This window comes from Gigantopelta aegis, chromosome 4 (assembly GCF_016097555.1).
Source record: "Gigantopelta aegis isolate Gae_Host chromosome 4, Gae_host_genome, whole genome shotgun sequence".
Taxonomy (NCBI): Eukaryota; Metazoa; Mollusca; class Gastropoda; order Neomphalida; family Peltospiridae; genus Gigantopelta; species Gigantopelta aegis.
In genome coordinates, this window is record NC_054702.1 from 68784616 (window position 1) to 68809836 (window position 25221).

General features: G+C 38.9%; 1 protein-coding gene across 2 annotated transcripts in view; it reads left to right on the forward strand.

The window, feature by feature from the left end:
• Window positions 1-875: 875 nt before the first annotated feature.
• The window catches only part of LOC121370991 (sine oculis-binding protein homolog), a 48831-nt gene continuing 24485 nt past the window's right edge, over window positions 876-25221 (forward strand). For both annotated transcript variants that reach the window (XM_041496569.1, XM_041496570.1), the window contains exon 1: window positions 876-1745. In XM_041496569.1, coding sequence (XP_041352503.1) covers window positions 1617-1745 — 129 coding nt within the window. In that variant the 5' untranslated portion in view covers window positions 876-1616. The remainder of the gene's footprint in view (window positions 1746-25221) is intronic.

Sequence of the window (25221 nt, forward strand, 5' to 3'; positions counted from 1 at the left end):
CTAACATCCGTCACGAACGAAGCCATATCAGCCGTTGGGTGTCAATCAGTTGTAATTTTTAAACAGGATGAGTTATTTTTCCTGTCTTTTAACTTTTAACATCGTGTTTAATCTTTTAGAAATTGGATGACTACTACATATACACCGCTTTCGTGGACCGCTAGCGCCGGAGAAGAAAACAGTATTTGTGATCACATGAAATTGTTATCGCAATATAATTATTATAATTGTATTAAATACGTGGACATATAACGTATTGATGTAGCGTTAAATGTTTTACCACCACCAAAGTTCTATTGGTATAGATCTACAGGGCCGTACCCACCAGATGGTGGGGGTGGGGGTGGGGCGTGGTAGTTCGTGTTAGTTCTGCCGTCGTATCAGTTTGATGGCAGATGGATCGGACTGGCGTGGGTGGGGGTCAAGGGAAAGTTATGAGACAAATACAAAAAGCTGCCCTTCTTGATTAAAATGTAATTTTTTGTTTATCGTCAGAAGATCCTCTCAATCTATTAAAGGGACACTCATGAGTTTGCTGCATTAACAGAGACTTTTTAACGATTGTAATTACGTGTTTCTGATCGTTCTAATATTTGTAGTAGGTTAAATTTTATTTTATTTCCAAAAATATATTTTTTCGTGCGTACGAAATTATTTGAAGACAAAATCCAGTTTGGGCTTCTTACAAATATTAACACGACCCAGAAACACATTGAATATACAGATACTGATATCCTAAACAAGAAAATATATTTAATATGTAAGTTTAATCTTAGAAATATTTTATTAGTCGGAAACATCTTACAATGCAGCAAACTCAGGAATGTCCCTTTAATGTGCCATCATTCCTTTTTTTGTTACCCCCCCCCCCCCCAAAAAAAAAAAAAAAAAAAAGAAAAGAAGATGATCTGGGATTATTATTACTTAATGATTCTTATTATTATTTGGGGTAACAGTAATATAATGTAGATGGGTGACTTTGTACACAGACAAAATTAATTGCTAAGACCTGACCTTGCCTCGACCTGCACCTGCCCCCACCCCCACCCCCATTTTATGGATATAGTCTAAGCACGGTCCTGCTATTGGTGACGTTAAATCTTTAATTACAGAGGGGTCTTCATGACCTTGTCGTTCAGTGTACTTCCATCACGCAATGAATAACCTTTCAAAAAAAAAAAAAAGAAGAAGAAGAAGAAGAAGAAAAAAAAAAGCCCAGAAGAGTTCCTGCGGTAACAGTCGTGCCCGCGCGCGCGCGTCTCCGCCGACTGGGACAGGGTGAAGGGATCTGAGCGGTGACAATGGCCCCGTGTCGGCTGCTCGACAGATAGCGGGGTGTGTTCTGCAGAAGGGTCGGATTACGCCACTCTGGAAGTGTAATTCGCTACCACAAAGCGCCAGAATTGCCGACACATGCTCCGCATGTTATTAGTATCAATATGGAAGATCGGGTTGCAGACGGCTCGGCTTACAAGTCAATACGCTGCGAGTTGAACCAGTATCGTATACCGAAGCCCTACCAAATCGACTAGACAGTCGGAGCAACAGCAGTAGCTCTCGTTCACCAGCTTCCATTTGGGATTTTGTGTTTTCCCCCTGACTTCTTCTTCTTCACCATGGAGAGTGAAAAAGAAAATAACAACAACAACAACAACAACAACAACAACAGCCCTGATACCAACACTTCGGACTCGGAATCTTTGCGAGTTCCCAAAATTAAGCAGGAGCCTGATGATGAATTTAAGGTAAGGTTGATGATTTTTTTTCTCTCTTTCTTTTTAACTCTGTTAAAGAGTTCTTCTTTGATCGTCTGCTGGGTTTGGGGTTTTTTTTTTACAAAATTTGTATCGTGTGTTTTGTGTTTACTAGTGTTCAACAGAAAACATATCCCCCCTACATATACTGTTTGCTAATTAGTTAAAGTGTTTATGGAATGGTCGGAATCTTTCGCTAACTGTCTTATTAACTAAAAGTTACCTGGATAGTTTAGCAGGACGTATATCACGGCGTAATTGGTATGTTCCGTTTGGCCTTTGGTTCTATGGATACGGCATGCCAATCTCTGTTTTATATAGGCCATTTTCTAAATATAATTCATCCTCACTTTTCGCGAGTTGGTGTGTAGGTTTATACTTGTGTGAGTTTTGTTTCTGTAAAGCATATCTACACTGTTGGGGACCAGTCTTTCACTGCAGTTCTGCAGCAGTGGATTGCGGAACAACGTTGTTGGACGCATCGGAAATAAAGTTGTCGGTGCCGTCTATTAAATGATACAGGGTTATCTTAGGCCAACCTAAGTTAATAAATGTTTCTTTTTATAGTGGTGCGTCTATTCGTCATTGTATTTAGCTCAGGTGGTAGAGAATGGAGCTCACATGATATGGTAACTGTTTGGAAGACTTGCAATTAATGTATACTACATTGAATGCTGCGAATTAATCTTCAAAAGTTTCCCTCTTTGCAACTAAGAACGTGTGCATGTTTTTATGCAATGGTACGTGCGCATGCATGCGTGTGTGTGTCTGTCTCTGTGTGGGCGTGTGTCTGTTTGATTGTCTGTCTGTTTGACTGTCGTTCTGTCAGACTCAGTCTGTATATCTCTCTCCCTCTCCCCTCTCTCTCTGTGTATGTGTGTGTGTGTCTCGCTCTGTGTGTGTGTGTGTGTGTGTGTATATGTGTGTGACTGACGTGTGTGTGTGTGACGTGTGTGTGTGTGACTGACTTGTGTATGTGTCTAGCTCTGTGTGTGTGTCTCGCTCTGTGTATATCTGTGTGTGTGTGTGTGTGTGACTGACGTGTGTGTGTGTGTGTCTCGCTCTGTGTGTGTGTGTGTCTCGCTCTGTGTGTGACTGACGTGTGTGTGTGTGTGCGTGTGTGATTGACGTGCGTGTGTGTAACTGACGTGTGTGTGTAGTGTGTGCATGTGTGTGTGTGTGTGTGTGTGACTGACGTATGTGTGTGACTGACGTGTGTGTATGTGTGTGTGTGACTGGCGTGTGTGTGTGTATGTGTGTGTGTGTGGCTGACGTGTGTGTGTGCGTGTGACTGACGTGTGTGTGTGTGTGTGTGTGACTGACGTGTGTGTGTGTCGTGTGTGTGTGTGTGTGTGTGTTTGCTTGCCTGTGGTGTTTTGATGAGACAAATCATTAAAATTAACTGTGCTGCTTTTCGGTGTCTTTGCTTCCATGTAAACTTAGCTGAACGGAGTTGTTCTTACGATTATGTAATTCTGGATTTATTTATGGTATTTAGGTTGAATCAAAACAGACTGTTACAATCACGCTGAATAATGTTCTAGTAGCAAATAGGTTTTATAAATCATAACTGTGCTATGGAAGGTTAAGCCTATAACATAGTTATGTATTTGCTTTCATTGGCTTTTCTGGTCTTCTTTTTTCTTCTTCTTTCATGTGTCTTTCCTCATCTTTTCTTTCCGTTTTTGATGTATATTTCTGAATAATGCAAATACTGATTTGTATACCAGACATTTACAGGCGTCTTGATACAAATACATCATTTCTGGTATATTTTTAATACCTTCTTTAAATAATAACCAACAACAACAACATCATCATCATCAGCAAAAGCTAACTTATTCTAAAGCAGTATCATTTACAGGAATATCATAACAATATAAAAAATACTCATCTTCTGGTAATAGAAATGTTTAGAAAAACAAAACGAAAACAAACAAAATAAACAAGGAAAAACTGAACAAAAACAACAACCACTACCACCCCCACCCCCCACCCCCACACACATATACCACCAGATGAATACGCTCCTCTAACCAAACACTGTACTAGTAAAGTACATACATGTTTTTCAAGTATTTCAAGTTTTTTTTTTAATTCTCCTCTCCCATCCCGTCTTTCTTTATTTCACTCGGCTCCTGTTGTTCGTCCCGGTTTTGTCACGTATCTGTGTGTTCGTGCTGGTGGGAATCTTTATTCACGTAGTAGATATATGTATAAAACAGAGCATGTGTATCCCGACATAGCTACAGCAGATGTACGGATGATGAGGCGTTCGGTTACACACGAACATGATATTTAAGCCTGAATATAACGGAATATCGTATTAGCCGCTCCAGTTCGCATCGATCTACTGATAATTGGTACTGCTGCACCACACGTGTAATTGGCATGGCAAAGAACTAGAAATTATAAGAAATGTTTCTATAATAACCACACCTCAGCACATTGTTTAATCATCGGCTGTTAAGGTGGTCTAATACAGTGATTATTAATTCCAATTTAAAGGATTTGGGGTGGGTGGGGGTGGGGTGGTGGATCGTGCAGTACGTGTCCACAGACAGTATATATTATATAACATATCTGTGATATAGCTGCTTAATGTGTGGTAATAATCTGATGGGTCAGTGCAGAGGCTCGATTCGGTCTGTCTCCTCTCTTTATGTCTCTCTGTCTGTCTGTCTGTCTGTCTCTCTCTCTCGCTCTCTCTCTCTCTCTCTCTCTCTCTCTCTCTCTCTCTCTCTCTCTCTCTCTCCCCCCCCCCCCACACACACACACACGTAGGACGTATATTCACACATATATAAAAAACATAATGTATACACACACACGCACATTTAGACGTCCACACATACACACACACGCACACGAACACACATATAAACGCACACACATTCAGACGTCCACACACACACACTCATACACACACACACAAACACACACACACACACACATTCAGACATCCACACTCACACGCACACACATACATCCAAAAGTATATACATTCAAACGCACACTCACGCACACACACACACACACACACACACACAATAAACAGGCATAAATACTGATCCTGCATTTAATATTTAAAACTTCAGACTTTTTAAACTGAATATATGTATTCGGACTGAAGTGCTTCACCCGATCACCCTACCTGATGAGATCATGACAGGAAGATCCGGACACTCCGCATTTACTCAAGGAGTAAACTGAAACAGTGAAACCTGAACCGAACACAGCCACTTGATCCCACAGCTGAGTATCCGATACCAGGCTAGAGTGTGCAATGTGATCTTAAGTTAAGTATAGGTTGCATGAATTGTTAATAAAACACATTGACAAACTCTTACACACCGCAGACGTTTTCCCGCACGACCTCATAATGCTATAACACGCCTTCAGAGCGTTGGTATGGGAAAAAGTGGAATTTGCACGTAGACAGTGAAGGGGTAGACGGTGAAGAGGGTATTGAAGAATGACTTGTCACGAGAATAAAGTATGACAGGACCAAGGGCGGATTCAGTGGGGCCCGGGCCATGACCTGACTAAAATATTAGAACTCAGCTATACGAGTTATGATAGCTTTTTGGTACTCTGAAGTTTGCCGCGAAACCGGCCTCGGTGGTGTCGTGGTTAAGCCATCGGACATAAGGCTAGTAGGTATTGGGTTCGCAGCCCGGTACCGGCTCCCACCCAGAGCGAGTTTTAACGACTCAGTGGGTAGGTGTAACACCACTACACCTGCTTCTCTCACTAACAACTAACCCACTGTCCTAGACAGACATCTAAGACAGCTGAGGTGTGTGCCCAGGACAGCGTGCTTAAACCTTAATTGAATATAAGCACGAAAATAAGTTGAAATGAAATGGAATGTCGCGAATGTGTGCCGGTGGCGCTATAGAGGGATTGACCCTCCAATAAATCTACCCCTAATGATGATGTGTTCCAATGCTTAAATATAAACACATATTAGGAGTGTGTGATTTAATAATACTTACAGAAATAATTTATTCTGATGAGCTTAAAAGGAACAGTATATACATATTAAATATAGAGAAGCAAATTTAGTAAAATAATACGGCGTGTATCCATACATACAGAGTTTTGCAGTGCTGTATACGTCTGTGTTCAACATTAACATTAAACATGCGTTGTTTCTGATATCGTTTCCATTTAATTTCTCTAATTGGTTACTAACTTTCCTCAAATTAAACTACACTAACTTTGCTTTCATATCCCATAAACAGGATGTTTCCATTATGTGTTTACAAGTCATTAAAATAAAGTTAAAATAAAAAAAATATTTATAAATAGTATTAAATACACCGAATGACCGACCATCCATACCGTTTCATATATATATATATATATGTTTTTTTCATTATGATTATTTGTTTAATGTTACTTGATCTCTAATAACTTGTTATGCAGTTTAATAGCTTTCGTGGGATAATTTGGGATTATAATTTTCTACCTGATCACTACGTCCCTATGAGAGATTGATTTAATCCGATTTCAGGTTCATAGAGTTCTGACTTCTCGCACATGAAACTGGATTTTTTAATTGGAAGATTTAGTCGAAAAAGCCTTTTATTTAAAGTTTATTGTGGACAGAATGTTGCAGATATTAAATTAGTTTAATATGTCGCGGAAATGTTAGACTTATCAGTGTTGTTTGTATGTCTGTTTCGCACTAGATCACTTTTCAAGTAGGGATTTAAAAGTATAATTTGTAATTTTATATGCATTGCCTTTTGACGTTCTTCTTCGCCATCTTCTATACAAGCATATATTATTATACTGAACAGGGAAAAAATAAACAAATATTAATTAAGTTTTCTTTAATTCATTTTAAATTATTCATTTGAAATACCTTTATTTATTTTTTTTGTATTAAAATGATTAATGACTAGTGAACATTCTAGGCCCATTTCAACTGTCTAATTACCGAATTAATTGTATCATGGAAAAAAAATTTAATCAAAATAATCGCGTTTATTTTGCTGTCCAGTATATTTGAGTGGCGTATTCACCGAGACTCCCATCTCGTTTGGAACAAGGGATTTCTGTTAAAAAAAACAGGTCACATTAACTTTATAATATACAGTTTCACTCTATATCAGTGTTCTTTCGGTCGGCGCCTTTGAATCGATCCTGCTTTAGGTTGCTTGTCGATATTCCGAACCCGATATCGCCGGTTACAGCAAACACAGGCTCACCACGCCTGCAACTCGATCCCAGCGTACATGCATCTGGGTAGTAACCCGTAAAGTGTTAACTGGTGCACCACTGTTATAATAGGAGACGAATGGAATGTTTGTTTAACGACACCTCGGTGGCGTGTAAGTAGCTGGCTGGCTGCATGTAATGCTAGGTTCAGACTATCAACCGTCACGACGGAGTTGGCCAACTCAACGGTTTGCCTTATGATTTCCCCCAACTCCCGGCTTACGACCTAACTAGTGAGCTCAGATTAACAACTAATCTCTCGTAAGAGTTGTACATAGAATCGAGTTGTAAGAGTGCTCAGATTAGCAAATGGCCAGTTGTAGAAGTCGTGAGAACGGAAAGTTGGTCAACTTTGTCGTGACAGTTAGTAGACTGATACTAGCATAACACATTATAAAAAAAAAATTGTTTTTATTTAACGACGCCACTAGAGCACATTGATTTTTTTATCTTATTATCGGCTACTGGACGTCAAACATGGTCATTCTGACACTGGGTCTTTTAGAGGAAACCCGCTGTCGCCACATAGGCTACTCTTTTACGACAGGCAGCAAGGGGTCTTTTATTTGCGCTTCCCACAGGCAGGATAGCACAAACCATGGCCTTTATGGATCACTGGTCGGTGCAAGTGGAGAACTCACTCAGGGTTTGGGGTCGGTATCTGGATTAAAAATCCCATGCCTCGACTGGGATCCGAACCCAGTACCTACCAGCCTGTAGACCGATAGCCTAACCACGACGCCACCGAGGACGGTAACACATTATAATACTCGAGACACACTTTTGTAGAAAGAAAGAAATATGTGTTTAACGACACCTCGGAACAGTTTAAACTGCGGCTATATAATGTCTAACATGCCTGGAAGGAAGGAAGGAAATGTTTTATTTAACGACACACTCAACACATTTTAATTACGGTTACATGGCGTCGGACATATGGTTAAGGACCACACAGATACAGAGAGAGGAAACCCGCTTTCGCCACTTCATGGGCTACTCTTTTCTATTAGCAGCAAGGGGTCTTTTATATGCACCATCCCACAGACAGGATAACACATACCACGGCCTTTAATATATCAGTCGTGGTGCACTGCACGAGAAATAGCCCAATGTGCCCATTGACCGACCGCGCATCAAGCGAACGCTTTACCACTGGGCTACGTCCCGCCTCTTAACATGGTTACATTGACATCTGGTTCAGAATATAACTATACAACATTAATAGTAAACAGTAAAATCTAAACGACAAAATCGTTATCCACGATCAAGACTGTTATATATCTCTGCACAATTTAATACAGAGTCAAATGGCAATTTGACAAATTAGTGATTCCATAAATCTCAATATAGTGCCTCGTCTATAGGAGGACAGCCACTCCAGAGGAGATCCTTTACTGGAGATTGCATCCTGCCTACGTCGCTCAAAGAGGACTGCCACTCCCAGACTAGTTTAATAAATCTAAACTGGCACAGGACAGAGCTCGTTGGAATAAATATAGCAACTGCTATATACACCTAAAACACGAACTGCCATAGAGTAAAACATCATGTTATATCCCCTACCCACATATCGCTTACCCTACATTCCCTGTCTTTCCAGTATTTGCACTTTCTGCTTTTTGGCCGATATATTAAAGGCTGTGATATGTGTGTGGGAAAAACTGCCTGCGGAACAAAAACGGCAGCATGTGATAGCAGCGATTTCACGAACATCGTAAGTTTATGATTTCATAAACATCTTAAGTTTAAGTTTGCGATTGCAAAACCGTTTAAGTTTACCGGTTTTTTTCCTTAGCTGTCATACGTTTACACGTGTTTGGCATCTATTTCACGCAAAAACTTATATCATTGTGGAAGATGGAGCATTGTAAGGACAAAAGAAAATGGAATATGTATACTTCATACTGTATCATTTGTACTGTTAATACTAATAATAATTGTGGCTTAGTCTTAGATGTACGTTTACATACAAACTTAGGTTTACGATGTTTTCTGAAATTCATAATTGGACTCTGAACCAGTTTAATAATTCGCACTTTTAACAATGTGCTGGTGAGTTGTTAAAGGGACATACCCTAGTTTTTAAACACTAACGCATATTTTTGTCTATTATAACCATTTTTGGTAACTGAAATCATACTTTACTTAGATTTTATTGTTTAGATTATTAATTTCCGTACATTCGAAGTGTTTCTGGTCATCCTGGTGATTTAAATATCACAAAATGCATTTCTCGTATTTTTAAAAACGCACGTGCGTCTGAAAAGTAACAGTTATGGAGTCGAGTTAAAGTCTATTTTACAGGGTATTTTACCATTTCAAAGTCACAGACTCATGTTTCTCTCAATTGTAACTTTATCCAAATGTGTTACAGGTTTGTAGATTAACTAAACTTAGTGTTAATTTTCACGGGTTAAAACTAGGGTCTGTCTCTTTAAGCACACATCTCTTTCCTCCTCTTCCAGATGGAGCACAACACGCACGTGTGTATATCGTACCTCCTGACATACACGGTTTTCGCTGTACGAACCCAGAGGTTTCTCCCCGATTGTCTAAACAATACTGTATTCTCCAGTATTTCCACAGAAGTTCTGCAATTCACGTGTATACAAGTGAATCCACGTGTATACAAGTGGTGTACTGCGAATACAGTTTGGTTTAGTTAGGAAGCTCGTTCAGTTGTATAATTAGTGGTCACGTGACTGACAAAAATCTAATTCACAAACCAAATTTGCAAACAGCCAAATTGCCAGAAGAAAATATCAAATTGCAAGTTATGGGTGAAAATAAACACATGAGACGAGTTAACGAGTTAAATTTAACTTCTCAAACATGGAATTACTTTCATATAATTTTAGTTTCTAGCAGTAGCAGTAGCAGTAGCAGTAGTAGTAGTAGTAGCAGTAGTAGTAGCAGAAGCAGTAGTAGTAGTAGTAGTAGTAGCAGCAGTAGCAGTAGTAGTAGCAGCAGTAGCAGTAGTAGTAGTAGCAGCAGTAGCAGTAGTAGTAGTAGCAATAGTAGCAGTAGTAGTAGTAGCAGCAGTAGCAGTAGTAGTAGTAGTAGCAGCAGTATCAGTAGTAGTAGCAGTAGTAGCAGAAGCAGTAGTAGTAGTAGTAGCAGCAGCAGTAGCAGTAGTAGTAGCAGCAGTAGCAGTAGCAGCAGCAGTAGTAGTAGCAGCAGTAGCAGTAATAGTAGTAGTAGCAGCAGTAACAGTAGCAGTACTAGTAGCAGCAGCAGTAGTAGTAGTAGTAGTAGCAGCAGCAGTATCAGTAGTAGTAGCAGTAGTAGTAGCAGCAGCAGTAGTAGTAGTAGTAATAGCAGCAGTAATAGTAGCAGAAACAGAAGTAGTAGTAGCAGCAGTAGCAGTAGTAGTAGCAGCAGTAGCAGTAGTAGTAGCAGCAGTAGCAGTAGTAGCAGTAGTAGTAGCAGTAGTAGTAACAGCAGTAGTAGTAGCAGTAGCAGCAGCAGTAGTAGTAGCAGCAGTAGCAGTAATAGTAGTAGTAGCAGCAGTAACAGTAGCATTAGTAGTAGCAACAGTAGCAGTAGTAGTAGTAGTAGTAGCAGTAGCAGTAGTAGAGTAGCAGAAGCAGTAGTAGTAGTAATAGCAGCAGTAGCAGTAGTAGTAGTAGCAGCAGTAGTAGTAGTAGTAGTAGCAGCAGTGGCAGTAGTAGTAATAGCAGCAGTAGCAGTAGTAGTAGTAGCAGTAGTAGTAGTAGCAGTAGTAGTAGCAGTAGTAGTAGTAGTAGCAGTAGTAGTAGTAGTAGTAGTAGTAGCAGCAGCAGTAGTAGTAGTAGCAGTAGTAGTAGCAGTAGTAGCAGTAGTAGTAGCAGCAGCAGCAGCAGCAGCAGTAGTAGTAGTAGCAGTAGTAGTAGCAGCAGCAGCAGCAGAGTAATGCAGTCATTGATACATTATTGACATGCACGTTCTGATATAAGGTGACATTGCTCAAAATTAACTAAGATGACATATAATAATAATTTAATATATATGACAAATATTCTTTTTTTTTTTTTTCAAAATAGGTATTTCAGACAAATTAAAGGGAACATTTTGTGCAATGTAATGTTCATATATATATATATATATGTTCTTCGCATACATGGAATTAAAAAAACGTGTGGAAAATGCTTTAGAACCATTAGCGTAGCCAGTATTTTATATTGGGAATATGGGGTGGGGGTGGTTGTGTTATGGGGCAACAGATAAATATAAAAGGTGGTTGGGGAAAATAGGTGTAATTGGGGGTTGGGGGAGGCATGGTATGGGGATGAATTTCTGAAGCTTTCCTACAGTAGCAGCCATTTCGAGGACTTCTTAAACAACGACAGCAACAACAACAACGTGAACGTCGCTGTTCTGCTGATACGAACTCACAGTGAGAATTTTTTGAAATCATGTGGATAAACAGAGAAGTCTGTGAACAAAACCTTAAACCACGATAGTCGCAGATGGGATAGGCATTAATATCGTCATGATTCCAATATAGCCACATATGGAATAGGCATTAATGTCGTTACAATTCCAAACATCATGGGACAGACTAATACCATATGTCAGTGGCGGATCCAGAAAATCCATGTAGGGGGGCCCCAATGACATGAGGTGGAATGCCAATGGAACTTTGGGGGAGGTTTGGAGGGGATCGTAAAAAAAATGAAAATTAATATATAATAAAATTATAACTGTCGCAAAATGTTTTAGGGGGCGAGCCTCTGCCCCTCCCCCCCCCCCCCCCAGATCCGCCTCTGTATATGCTATATCGCCTGTGGGAAAGGGCCTTATAGAGGTTCAGCCTTCTTTCTCCCAGGACAGACAGTCAAAATCGAAAAGAAATCATCATCAAAATAGCAACTTTTGTTTAGAGTTATCTGAGAGTTTACCATGATGACGTTACGATGGGCGATCGACCTAACTAGGATGGACTTGCGCTATGGGCATGCCTACCTGTTACCTTTCAGTGCCTAAATCCTTCCAACGAAGGAGGATTTCCCCTGTAGGTCGTAAAAATTCATCAATAGCAGAAATACTATTATAAGTTGCGAAATAACTACCAGCTAATTCCTCTCTTTTTTTCAATGTTACTAAATATATGGTAGTAGATCTGGGGAATACGATGGGTACTCAATAAGCTTGATGAAGAAGTCATGCCCTTCCTAGTAAGGCTAGTAACTTTTCGACCACCCTTCAAATTTCTTCATATCTTGGTTTTCTGAATTTTGTGAGATTTTTAATGCATACTTGTGTTTATAGAATGAGATTTTTTAAATGTGCCTAGATTTAATACGCATGCAATTCCAGTTTAACACGTTTGTATGCGGGGTATTTTGGGAGAAAGGAAAGGGATACTTCTGTAGGTAGATTTGTTTTCATGCGTGGGGGTGGTGGTGGTGTTACATTCCAGTGCAGTTTGTAGGTGCTTGCAGACTACATAATTTGATTACGTTCGTGGTAGGCATTCAAAACAAAAGTGACTCACCCACGCCCAATCCCAGCATTCCCTTGTAAGGTTTTCTAGATCATTCCTAAGGCACAGAAGGCGACTGTACTGAAACCACGAGGCATCAATTATACTGATATCATACTAACATGCGAAATGACTTTGTGAAAATAATTTTTGCACTGGAGTTGCAGAATGGCGGTAATTTAATCCTTTTTTAATTACAATCTTCCGTATTGTCATTTTACTTTGCCAATGAAGTTAATTCCGTGTACGATATAATTTCATAAACTTGTTTGCGCCGACTTTCCGCAGGCGACAACATCAAAGTGACACGTGCGTTATCACACCTGACGCGACAGCCCAGGTAACACGTAGTGTCAGGGTATAATGGAGAAGAGAAAGATCACTTCATCACACTGTATCGACTCAGTTTATCCAGTCTGCGGCTTGGTAAATGTTATCTTGCACTAGAGGCCCACCTAAGACACTTTCTAGATTTTCGAGTGAAATGAAATTGCTGCTAGCTAACTAATGTGTTTTTCAGAGGAAACAACTTGGGTTAAAAATAATATAGTCATAAAATGTGCATTGAAGTCAGTCTGAGTTGGCTTCATTTTCTTTTCTTTCTTTTCTTGTACTTTTTATATTTTGTTTTCAATTCTGATTTAAAAAAAAAAAGAAAAAAAAAGAGAATCCTAATTAGCTAAGACTTTAAAAAAAAAACCGAGATAAAGGTGTTACGTCAATGCCAAAAATCAACGGTTTTCTTTTTTTAATTTTTATCTATGTTACGTTTTTGCTTTTATTCAGATCAGGGTCCGGCTTTATTTCAGTGTGTAGAGCACTCGTCTGATCGTGGGATCAAACCTTCTTGACGGACCCAAGAAACGCTTCTTACAAAATAAAGAAATTACATGATATAAATTGAATTTTATTATTTAAAGAGACTACCCTGAGTTTTGCCGCCATTGTAAGATGTTTCTAACAGAGCCTCTTTTTTTTTTTTTGGTAACTAAAATTACATTCTAAATACATTGTCTTGTTTACTACAGTAGTGCAGACTTGCTAATCTCATGCGTTTGCGGTCGTGTGCTGATGTTTGTAGCAATATTTTTTATTTAGTGTTTTTTATACCTGAGGTTTTACAAAGATTACGATGACAACAAACACCTTGTTTATACAGATACAGATATTCTAAACAAGAAAATACAATATGTAATTTTAGTCATCAAAAAGAAAAGAAGAAGGAAATGTTTTATTTAACGACGCACCCAACACATTTTATTTACGGTTATATGGTGTCAAACATATGGTTAAGGACCACAGATATTGAGAGGGGAAATCCGCTGTCGCTGCTTCATGGGCTACTCTTTTCGATTAGCAGCAAGGGGTCTTTTATATGCACCATCCCACAGACAGGGTAGTACATACCACGGCCTTTGATATACCAGTCGTGGTGCACTGGCTGGAAGGTCGCTGTTAGTCATGAACATGTTACAATGGCAGCGAACTAAGGATAGTTCCTCTAAAACATGAAATGAATGGATCATTTCTGTGTATTAAAACTGATTTAATAATGTTAAGTCGTTCCTTCTTTCACATCTATGAACACTGTTAAAAAAATCGGTAGAGTATAAGAGACAAAAACCTTGAAATATAGAAACCGGAACGTAGACTTGACAGGAAGATACGAAATTTATGAAACGAGTTTTAAAATTGGTTTAATATTTGTTTGGGAAAAAAAAAATCTCAAACTTGTTCAAAATGTTTTATGAGGTACTTAAGCAAGTGTGATAATTTATTCATTCTACACAAACTGTAATTTGTATCGAGTACGTTTTAACCAAAAATGGGTACATTTTCGGTAGGTACAGTTTGGTTTAGGCAAGTTTTAGTTGGTTACATTGTGGCTCGGTACGTTTTGGTTTAGGTACGTAATTTCCAAAACCTGTTGAAAATTAATTTTAAACGCTTTCTTGTGTATTTTTTTGGATCAATATATGGGTAAAACGTATTATTTACTGTTTTGAATCACCATATACCAACAATACCACGCAATTTTAGTGTTTCTGGTTCAACCGCCCTTCTCAAGGGATCGTGTACAGGCGATACGGCGGCTAACCCAAATGATCCATTACCTTTGAACCACAAGACTTAGTATTTATATGAAAAGTTGACGTTCTAACACAATCCCATTATCTGTCGGTTTTTTAATGCAGTTGTGATTAGAGAGAGTATCGCTGGTTAACATGATGAATCGCCGGAACGCCTAGTGCCGCATGCTTCATTGCGCTACCTGTCCGACCCCTGGGGGAGCATGTAGCTTCGGTGATCGAGGATAAAAGGGCATCAGTTACCCTACCAGATGATGCGCGGAGGGTGGGTTTTTTTTCACCCATGGACTCATATGGTGGAGTAAGATTTTGTTTTCTGATATCCGAACCTATGACTCTGGTATTGGCCGAGGTTACAGGTTGCACGGTGTTTACCGCGACGAATTCCCACAGACTTGATTCATAACGCGTGAAAATGGATCTTTCCTTGATGAGCGTCAAAACAAAGGTGAGAGGTTCACTACAGAAAATACAACCCGATAATACAATTATCTGATTTTAGTAAAAAAAAAAAAAATATATATATATATATATGTATGATTATTATATGTAATTTTTATTGATTTAATGTTGGTTAATAGTTGTTTGTATTGTGACTTTATTTTTAAATTCGTTGGCATTTTAAATATAAGAATATTAGTTGTTTATTTGTGTTTTTTCTTATTTATTAAATTACTTATTTATTCATTTAATTATTTATTTATTGTATGCATGTTTAAAGTTATGGGTTTTGTAGTATGTTGTAGTGGGTTTAAAAAACAAAAAAACAAGATTATTGTTTTGTTTTTGTTGTGTGTATCATATATTATTGGACGCAAATTCGAGATATGTACATTAAAAATAGTTTGTTTGTTGTTGTTGTAAATTAAATAATAATGTACTGGTGTCATAAACACGATAAACTTACTTTTAAACATTAAAAATATCATTATTTCATTTCACAGCCATTTTTACTTTAAATGGCTGCCTCCTAAACATTCCAAATATTTTCACCAAACACTGCGAAACAAAATAGCTTTTCAAAACCATTTACATCTTTGTCTCAATACACTTACGAATAACGCTATTATTATAAACGTGTTCCGTTTGTTCTGCCGGGAAATGTAGAAATAATTCAAAATTTTGTGACATTAATTTACGACAAAACATTGATTACCCGCGCAGTATGTACAATAACTTTATTGAACCCAGTTCTGGACTTAACAATGAATAATTTTGCTAATACTTTAAACAGTGACACCGCACGTAATCTGCAGTAAATCATATCTCGTAACACCGTGTGCAAATGTCAGGCGATAGTATAACATAATATATGTGCAATTATCTGCGTTTGGCGTCTGGCGTTTTATATAACACCGCAGACGGAATTTAGAACTGTGGTATGGCACCATCATATGTGAGTCAACGCTGTAGACGCGATGACATTGTGACGAGCCCGTGATATTTGCTTTAAATTTAATATCGTTGGATATTTCGATAATCTTCTATTATATCCAGTGTCAACAACGTTATCTGTTATAATATGGTGATGCTTTGAAATGTTAGCCAATGGAATATGGTTGCACTATAATGTCACTCTGACTGTCTGCATACGGATTTTAATAATTGTTAATGGAGACGAATATTAACTTTATAACAGGGTTTTGGTTTTGCGATTTGAGACTGATATTTAATTCCCGATGACTGTGCTGTAGAATTAAAGATAAACAAACAACCAACATACTTAGGATAATTTTCGGCACCCACCCACCATTTTACTGTGGGCTTAGGGGCCCAGTGGTAAAGCGCTCGCCTGATACGCGGTCGGTCTAGGATCGATCCCTGTCGGTGGACTCATTTGGCTATTTCTCGTATACAACCAGTGCACCACGGCTGGCATATCAAAGGCCTATCACATCTGTGGCATTTTGCATATAAACGATACCTTGCTGCAAATGGAAAAATGTAGCGGGTTTTCTCTTGAAGACTATATGTCAAAATTACGACATCCATGTTTGTTTGTTTTTGTTGTTGTTTGGAGGTTTTTAACCACAAAAATGTCAATGCTGCTTATGCAGCTATAGCCAATATTAGCTAAGTCAAATTGCAGATAATATTGGTTATTAACTTAGCTGCCGTGTATCAACAAAAACATGTTTGGCGATCAAATAATGATTTTTTAAAACTCCATTTAGTATAATTGATAATCCTGTACTGGACGAGTTGTACACGAAAATCAACATAAAGAACAAATTTCCAGTTTTTACACGTGGCAAGCTTCCTTTAAAATCCGCATATCATTTACAATAAAATAATACTTACACAAACAAACAAAATCAAACTACCTTGTATTGCACCCAAAAGCATTTTGAAGCAATATTTCATTCTATATGACTAGTTAATAAACAGAAAATAATTATAGTTAGACCTATACCACTCGCAAAGGCGGATCTAGGAGGGGGTCTGGGGCCCGCCCCCCCCCCCGCCCCCCGCCCCCCTAAATTTTGCGATAGTTATAATTTTATTATATATTAATTTTCAATTTTTACGATCCCCCTCCAAACATCCCCCAAAATTCCCTTGGCATTGCACCTCATGTCACTGCCCCCCCCCCCCCCCCAATGGATATTCGGGATCCGCCACTGACTCGTAATGTTTTTCCTCCTAAACAATGTGCACTGTCGGCCCTTTCTTTATCCGCCTACGCATCAAAATGGTCCGGGTGACATAATGGTTTGTAGCAGTGCATTACCGGATCGGCGACAAAATAATCAGGGCGACAAAGTGGTCTAACACCGTCTCCACGTCAAGACGGAGAAGTGACTTCGCCTAGCTTTACCCATGATACGCTTGTACGTGTCTTGATCTTCAAATTTGCGACAGACCATCCAATATGAGTATTATCGAACGTCAGTTGGAGCTTTGTTTGAATAAGCTTCAACACTGAGTGACTGACAATGGTATTCGATTCTCAAAGTCAAACACTGTTTGTAACCATATCTGCCAGAAAGGAGGTCTCCATTAAGATCCATATAACCGTAAATAAAATGTGTTGAGTGCGTCGTTAAATAAAACATTTCTTTCTTTCCATTAAGATCCACCCACACCTGTATGTCTCTTTGTATGTATATGTTTGGGTGTCGTTAAAGAAAACAAACTTTACTTGACTCTGTATAGAAATCTTAGCTCAGTCGGTAGAACGCTCGCCTGAGAGTCTTGGGACGAATTTAATCGGTTGACCCTCTCCCCCCCCCACCCCCACCCCCACTCCGTCCTAACCAGTGCTCCGTGTCTGGTATATTACGTGGTATGTGCTGTCCAGTCTGTGGGAAAGTACATCTAAAATATCCTTGCTTCTAATGGAAACATTGTAACGGGTTTCTTCCGAAGGCTACGTGTAATACATACAAAATGTTTGAAATCCAATAACCGATGATTAATTAATTAGTTTGATATAGTTGTGTTATTGAACAAACTAAGCAAAGAAAGCAACACCCCCCACCTCCCCACCCCCACCCCCCAAAAAAAAAACTACCAAAAAAAAGAGAGAAGCAAACAAACAAACGAACAAAAATCCTTTAACTTTAGAAAATCTGTTTTCATTTGTGGCCTGGATATTAGTTTTAAGTAAACCATTTAGTAGTATACAGGAGAAAGCATCTAGTTACATATGGTACTCATTACTATTAGCAGTTACAGAACAGCATATACATGGTACCACGTATAAAAATCAATATGCTCCAGTGGTGTAGTTAAACAAAACAAAGAAACAAATACCACGTAATGTATCAGACGTGGAGAACTGATTGTAAGGGGAAATAACTGAAGGGAAAGTATCCTGCGATCTTAGCTTGAGCTGATGATTTTTACTCAGCTATAAATTCAGTTCTATTGAAAAGGAATAGACAAGTCTAACCAACTGTTTTAAGATTATTATATTAATTTGCAACGTTTCTTCTAAGTTCTTGTAAGACACAATTCTTGTAATATGATGGTTCTATTATTAAAGGTCCTTTTTTTAATGAGCGCCATTAAAATATTTTCTATAATAAATTAACTTTCAATAGCAGTATGCTACGTTAATATTATTCAGCCTGAGAGTACTGATGTAGGTGGGGAGGGATCTAACTCAGTCGTAAGAGCGCTCGCCTGAGGTGCTTTTGGATCGCAGGATCAAACTCTCTTGGTGGACCCATTATCTGTTTTCTTCCACGTCCCAACTAGTTCATTAATTCATTCTTTCATTCTTTCATTCATCCATCCATCCATCCATCCATCCATTCATTCATTCATTCATTCATTCATTCATTCATTCATTTCAACTTATTTTCGTGCTTATATCCAATTAAGATTCAATTACACTGTCCTGGGCACACACCTCAGCTATCTGGCCAGAACAATGAGTTAGTGGTTAGTGAGAGAGAAGAGGGTGTAGTGGACTTACACCTACCCACTGAGTCGTTAAAACTCGCTCTGGGTGGGAGCCGGTACCTACCAGCTTTAAATGTGATAGGTTAACCACTATCGATGCCAGTCCCAACTAGTACCCAACGACTGGTATATGAAAGGAAAGATGCCTTGCTGCTAAAACTATATGCCAAAATTGTGAAATGTTTCACATCTACTAGCCGATGATTAATTGATCAACGTGCTCCATTGGTGACCTTAAACAATACAAACGCTAACTTTAATTGATCTACGTAACACCTGTACAAACAAATGTCAGACACACAATTACTGTTACTCGTCATCTGGAGCGTTATGCTAGGATCAGACGACCAACTGCCACGACGGAGTTGGCCAAACTCGCCGATCTCACGACTTCTACCACTGTTCAGTTGCTAGTCTGAGCACTCTTCTTACAACTCGATTCTCGTCGTATTCAACTCCTTGTTAATCTGGGGGTACCAGTCATAAGTTGGGAGTGTGGGGAATTACAAAGCAACCATCGAGTTGGCCGTCGTGACAGTCGATGAACCTAGCATTAAAGAAAAAAGCCACTGTCATCACATAGGCTACTTCCAGCGATTAGCAGCAGGTGTGTGTGTGGTGGGGGTGGGGTGGGGGAGGAGTCTTTTCCACATACATGACAGCATATGCCACAACAAAAGCATACAAGACAACTGAATTTGAATTTGGATAAACGAAATATATTCATTTGCTCGTCCCACAACACTGAAGACTTTTTAATTTTGTTATGTAGTCATTAGAAGAGTAAATAAAGTAACACAATCTCCAGACTTATTCAAGAATTATAAGTGTTATGAAATATTTTTTTCCTCTGTTTTCTTGCCTAAACATGTTCATAAATATTATGTTGTTATTACTGACACTTGCACAACTAGGCACTCGTGATTTTAAAAACGTTATAATGAATGGCATAATTCTAACAATCGATTTTCGCGGGATGGGTTTTTTTTCTCCCCTCCTCATCTAGAATTTTCTTAAAAACCAAACACCGTTCGTAAATGTATATTATTTTACAGTCATCATGGAAATGTGTAATTACTTCCTTCACCCAAAGAGATGTGGCAGCTGCCAGGGTGTATAGTTACCACTTACAGACGCAGTAGCCTCAACTTTTATTAGAAACCCGGATCACGTTTCGCCATTTTGAGGTGTAATCTACTTCAGTTCATGACAAAAAGGCAGTCCCGCTGCATACTGAAACCCTACGAGGCTCCGCCATCTTGAAGACAACTGCACCGGGCGATGTTACACGAAACCAATAGGAAGCAGATATTATTATTGGAGAGAGACTACGGGAATAATGCAATTCGATCGGCTGAATTTTCTGACACCCGAGACGCTTCGCAAATGGGAGGTACACAAATAGACTCGGTGCGATATTGAAAGGAGACATGGTGGGACTCTATGGCTGACATTTCCAAGGAGTGTAGAATTACCATTTTTTTTTTTCTCTTCGCTATTATAATTGTATTTGTTAATGTTATTTATACAAAAAGAAATATTACCACCAAAATACGTCAGCCCTAGCTATATACTAGAGCGACGTGCATAAGTTCGTTGAAGTAATTTCCTTACACAGTCGGTTAACACCCATGCCCGTTGGTATAGGGTTTCGGCTATTTCAGTGCTTGGCAGTGCCCATTCCGGGGAAGCGATCGGGTTACTGCCAATTTTCTCGCTGAATCAATAACACTGGTGATTAATGCAACACTAAAGGACATCTGCTGGGTTCGTTAGTTTCTATCAAGGTAGGGAGGAAGGCGATATGTCTGTCCTGTGCTTTCTTCTGATACCCGAGATCGCCAAACACTGGAAGGGCCTTGCGCAGGAAATAAGGCAACTCTGCTGTCAAAGACGTCGATAAGATATAGATTTAAGGTATCCGACGGAGCTCACGTGTAGGAAGTAGAAGGCACGGCGTATGACTTAGAGAAAACGTCGAGCGTTCGAAGAAGCAGACGCAACAGCACAATGATAAAGGCAAGGCATTTGCGAAGGAATGAGAAGGCAAGGCATTTGCGAAGGAATAAGAAGGCATAGTTTAGTAGAAAGCAGCAGAAGGCTCATCGTTTGTGTGGAAAGCAAAAGGCATATGTCTAGTGTAGAAAGGAGAAAGTACGGATCTAATGTAGACAAAAGAAGGCATAACTCTGGTTTAGAAACAGATAGGTAGCCTATAACTCTAATGTAGAAATCAGAAGGTATAGCCTTAGTGTACAAAACAGAAGTCGAAGTTCTGATAATGAAAGCAGAAAGTACAACCCTAATGTAAAAATAAAATAGCTCTAATGTAAGCTCTGGAATAGAAAACAGAAACTTAGCTCTGGTGTAAACAACAAAAGACATAGCTCATGAGTAGAAACAGGATAGTTCTAGTGTAGAAATCGGAAGGCTTATCTGTAAAGTAAGAAGCAGAAACAAATCTCGAGTGCAGAAAGTAGAATACATATCTCTAGTGTAGAAAGTAGAAGGTATAGCTCTAGTGTAGAAAGTAGAAGAATCTCTAGTGTAGAAAGTAGAATGCATAGCTCTAGTGTAGAAAGTAGAAGACATAGCTCTAGTGTAGAAAGTAGAAGGCATAGCTCTAGTGTAGAAAGTAGAGAGTAGAAAGTAGAATGCATATCTCTAGTGTAGAAAGTAGAAGGCATAGCTCTAGTGTAGAAAGTAGAAGGCATAGCTCTAGTGTTTAAAGTAGAAGGCATATCTCTAGTGTAGAAAGTAGAAGCTATATGGCTAGAGTAGAAAACAGAAAACATTACTCTTATTTCAGTAGCTGAAGGCATAGCTCTAGAGTTGGAAGCAAATTGCATAGCACTAGTTTAGGAAGCAAGAATCATGAAGACACGACTCTAGTGTAGGTAGCAAAAGGGTTAATGGTAGTTTAGGAAGCAGAAGACAATAATATAACTTTAGTGTATGCGTAGAAAACCATATATCTGCCTAGAGGTAGAGGACATAGCGCTAGAATTAGAAGCAGAATGCAAAGCTTTAGTGTGGAAAGCAGAAGGCATAGCACTAGTTTAGGAACCAGAAAGCACTATGTAAACATATATATACGTGTATACAATCGCACACGCATATACGCATACACATAGACATACATACATCACACATATGCATACACGCACATTCGCACATACGCACACACGCATGCACACGCACACACGAACGTTCCCCATAATCATGTGAAATAGGATATTTGACAAACACAGGACGTATAGTTGGATGTCATAAGTATAGAAAGTAGAACTTTTATTTACGAATCACTAATTTGTGAGGGATGAGTTTTGTATTTACACCCAGCACGTGTGCTATTCCTGGAACAGTTACAACGAAATAGAGTTGTATGATAGAGTCATAATATGAGAACCGTGTTGATCTTACTCGTTCAGCATACTAGTGGATTGTATTTTGTCAAATACACACGGAGATACATGATTTATAACTGACGTATCGCGTACATTGCTATCATGTGCGATAATGGTTTATTGATGACGGCGATGATGAAGCAAGCTATTTTCATGTTTAAATCCAATCAAGATTAAAGCACGCTGCTAGTAGTGTTTACTGATATGAACTTTGGCTTTTTGCTCAGGACAGTTGATAATGAAATACCACTTGCTATCTATAATATTAACATACAGACAGGACAGAATAAAGCACTGCGTTTGATATGTTAGTCGTGGAGCACAGGTAATGATGTTTGCAAGTGGTTTGCTAGGTAACAGTTTTTGTTTCACCTTGGTGTAAATTCGTTCATTTCAAATTAGTTTCCTGCTTATATCCAGTTATTGTTCAAGAACGCTGGCCTGGGTACACACCTCAGCCATCTGAGCTATCTGTCGCAGGTTAGTTGTAAATTGTTACTGAGAGAGAAGCCTGTATCGTGGCCATTAATTTCTCTACTGATCCGATAAAACTCACTCTAGGTGGGAACCGGTAGAGGGGTGTAAACTCAGTACCTACCAGCTTTAAGGTATCCGAATGCTTGACCATTACGCCACCAAGGCCGGTAGTGGTGTAAAAAAAAAAACACCCAGCGTATTTTTATTTTATTCAGAGAGGTAGCAGCATTCTTCACACAACCTAATGATGGCCTCTTATCCATCACGATGGAATTACCTTGCATATGACAACCGACTGTCGACAACACCTAGAGGCATGTCATCGCGTGTAAGTCAACACTGTCTTATTTGGTAAAATAAAGCCAACCGTACACCGGTCCGCGCATAGCTCCCTTTCCGTTTATGGACAGCTTCTAAATTGCAAAAATCGCAGAGTGAATTAATAAAAGTTTATGATCAAAGATCTCCGCTTTCTACACGCACGGGTCTTGTGAAGCCACTCTAACCAGAAGCCGATATCAAAATCCCGTCTTTTGACTTGATAATTGGAAAATGGAGATTTCGTCCAAAATAGGAAATAAACAGGCTCAGCAATTAGCTAATAGAAATCAGTTGATTGATAACTGATTATATATTGGCTCGGGTTGCTGGTCGAGTACAAAGGACGACGGAAGACGGCGTATGTTGGACGTTGTATGGTTTGTGCTCTAAGGCTTCAGACTGAATCCGGTTTCATAGAGCTGTCCCCGCAAACAAAACGTGATTAGCTGGGAAAGAGCTTGATCAGTTACACAAATGTAATTCGTGTACATGACTTGTCTGTCTGTCTTTCACCAGAAGGACGTCGTCTTAGGCATTAGTTTCCATAGCGATTTGTATTATTTTATTATATTATTATTATTATTATTATTATTATTATTATTATTATTATCATTATTTGGGACGGGGGTAAAGTTAAAAGCTATACCGGCCTCGTTGGTGTCGTGGTTAAGCCATCGGACATAAGGCTGATAGGTACTGGGTTCGCAGCCCGGTACTGGCTCTCACCCAGAGCGAGATTTAACAACTCAATGGGTATATGTAAGGACACTACACCCTCGTATCTCTCACTAACCACTAACAACTAACCCACTGTCCTGGACAGACAGCCCAGATAGCTGAGGTGTGTTGAAATGAAATGAAAATAACAGCTTTGATATCAAACATTCAAATATGGGTTGGTATATAGTGTTGTAAAGACATTTCTGGCTTAAGCGTAAATGTCTTCACATGAATGTACATAACGATTGTATATTCTTTTATAACTCTTCAGAGATAGTTATGGTAAAGCGTGGATATTGATACCTTGAAGCCATTTTGATATTGTTTGTATTTTAAAATTTAGCTTCCAGTTCACCATAAAATCCCACGTTCAACACAGACACACACAGACATACAGACACACAGACAGACACATAGACAAAAAACAAAAAACAAAGCACACACACAAACGCACGCACGCACACACACACACACACACACACACACACACACACACACACACCGACCGACAGCGCATTAGGCCAGCACTTTACCATTGGGCTACGTTCCGCCTCTTGTATATCATTTTAACTGAAACATAATCTTTATAATTATTAAAAGAAATATAAATAAAACACGTGATGTATATTATATATGTAAAACAAATGAGATGGCATTTTACTTTCAGAGCAAACAAACACTGTAGCTCTATATTGAATAAAGTGTGATCTCTTAAAAGATATTTGAGATCTCATATTTAAAATTCTCGTGAGGTATACAGCTTTGAGCTACTGATAAAAACGACGCCTCGTATGCATTTCAGGAGTATTGGGACGGCTCGCATATCGTATTAGGAGTATCATTTGCATTTTGAAATTAATTTTTGATGTTCCAGATGTCTGACACTCTTAAACGACTCGTGATTTATGCAAATGCCATACTTCTCACATGGAATGTACTGGCGTGTTCCACGTGTGCATTTCTTACATATATGTTCCAGCCAATGAACCACGACTGGCATATTAAAGGCTGTGGTATGTACTACCCTGTCTGTGGGATAGTACACATAAAATATCTCTTGCTATTAATGAAAACAAATGTAGCGGGTTTTCCTCTCTAAGATTAAAAGGTTAAAATTACCAAATGGTTGACATTTAAGGGCAGATGATACATAAATTAATTAATGTGCTTTAATGGTATCGTTAAACAAAACAAGCTTTAACATTTGTTACATGTATGGTTCATCATGGTTGAATTATACAGGTGATCGGGATCGCCAGACAGAATGTTTTACAAGTATTTCGATGGAGTTGATAGGTGTAGTGGTGACACTGCTATTTCTTTCTGGGTAGTTTCTTTCAGAAATAGAT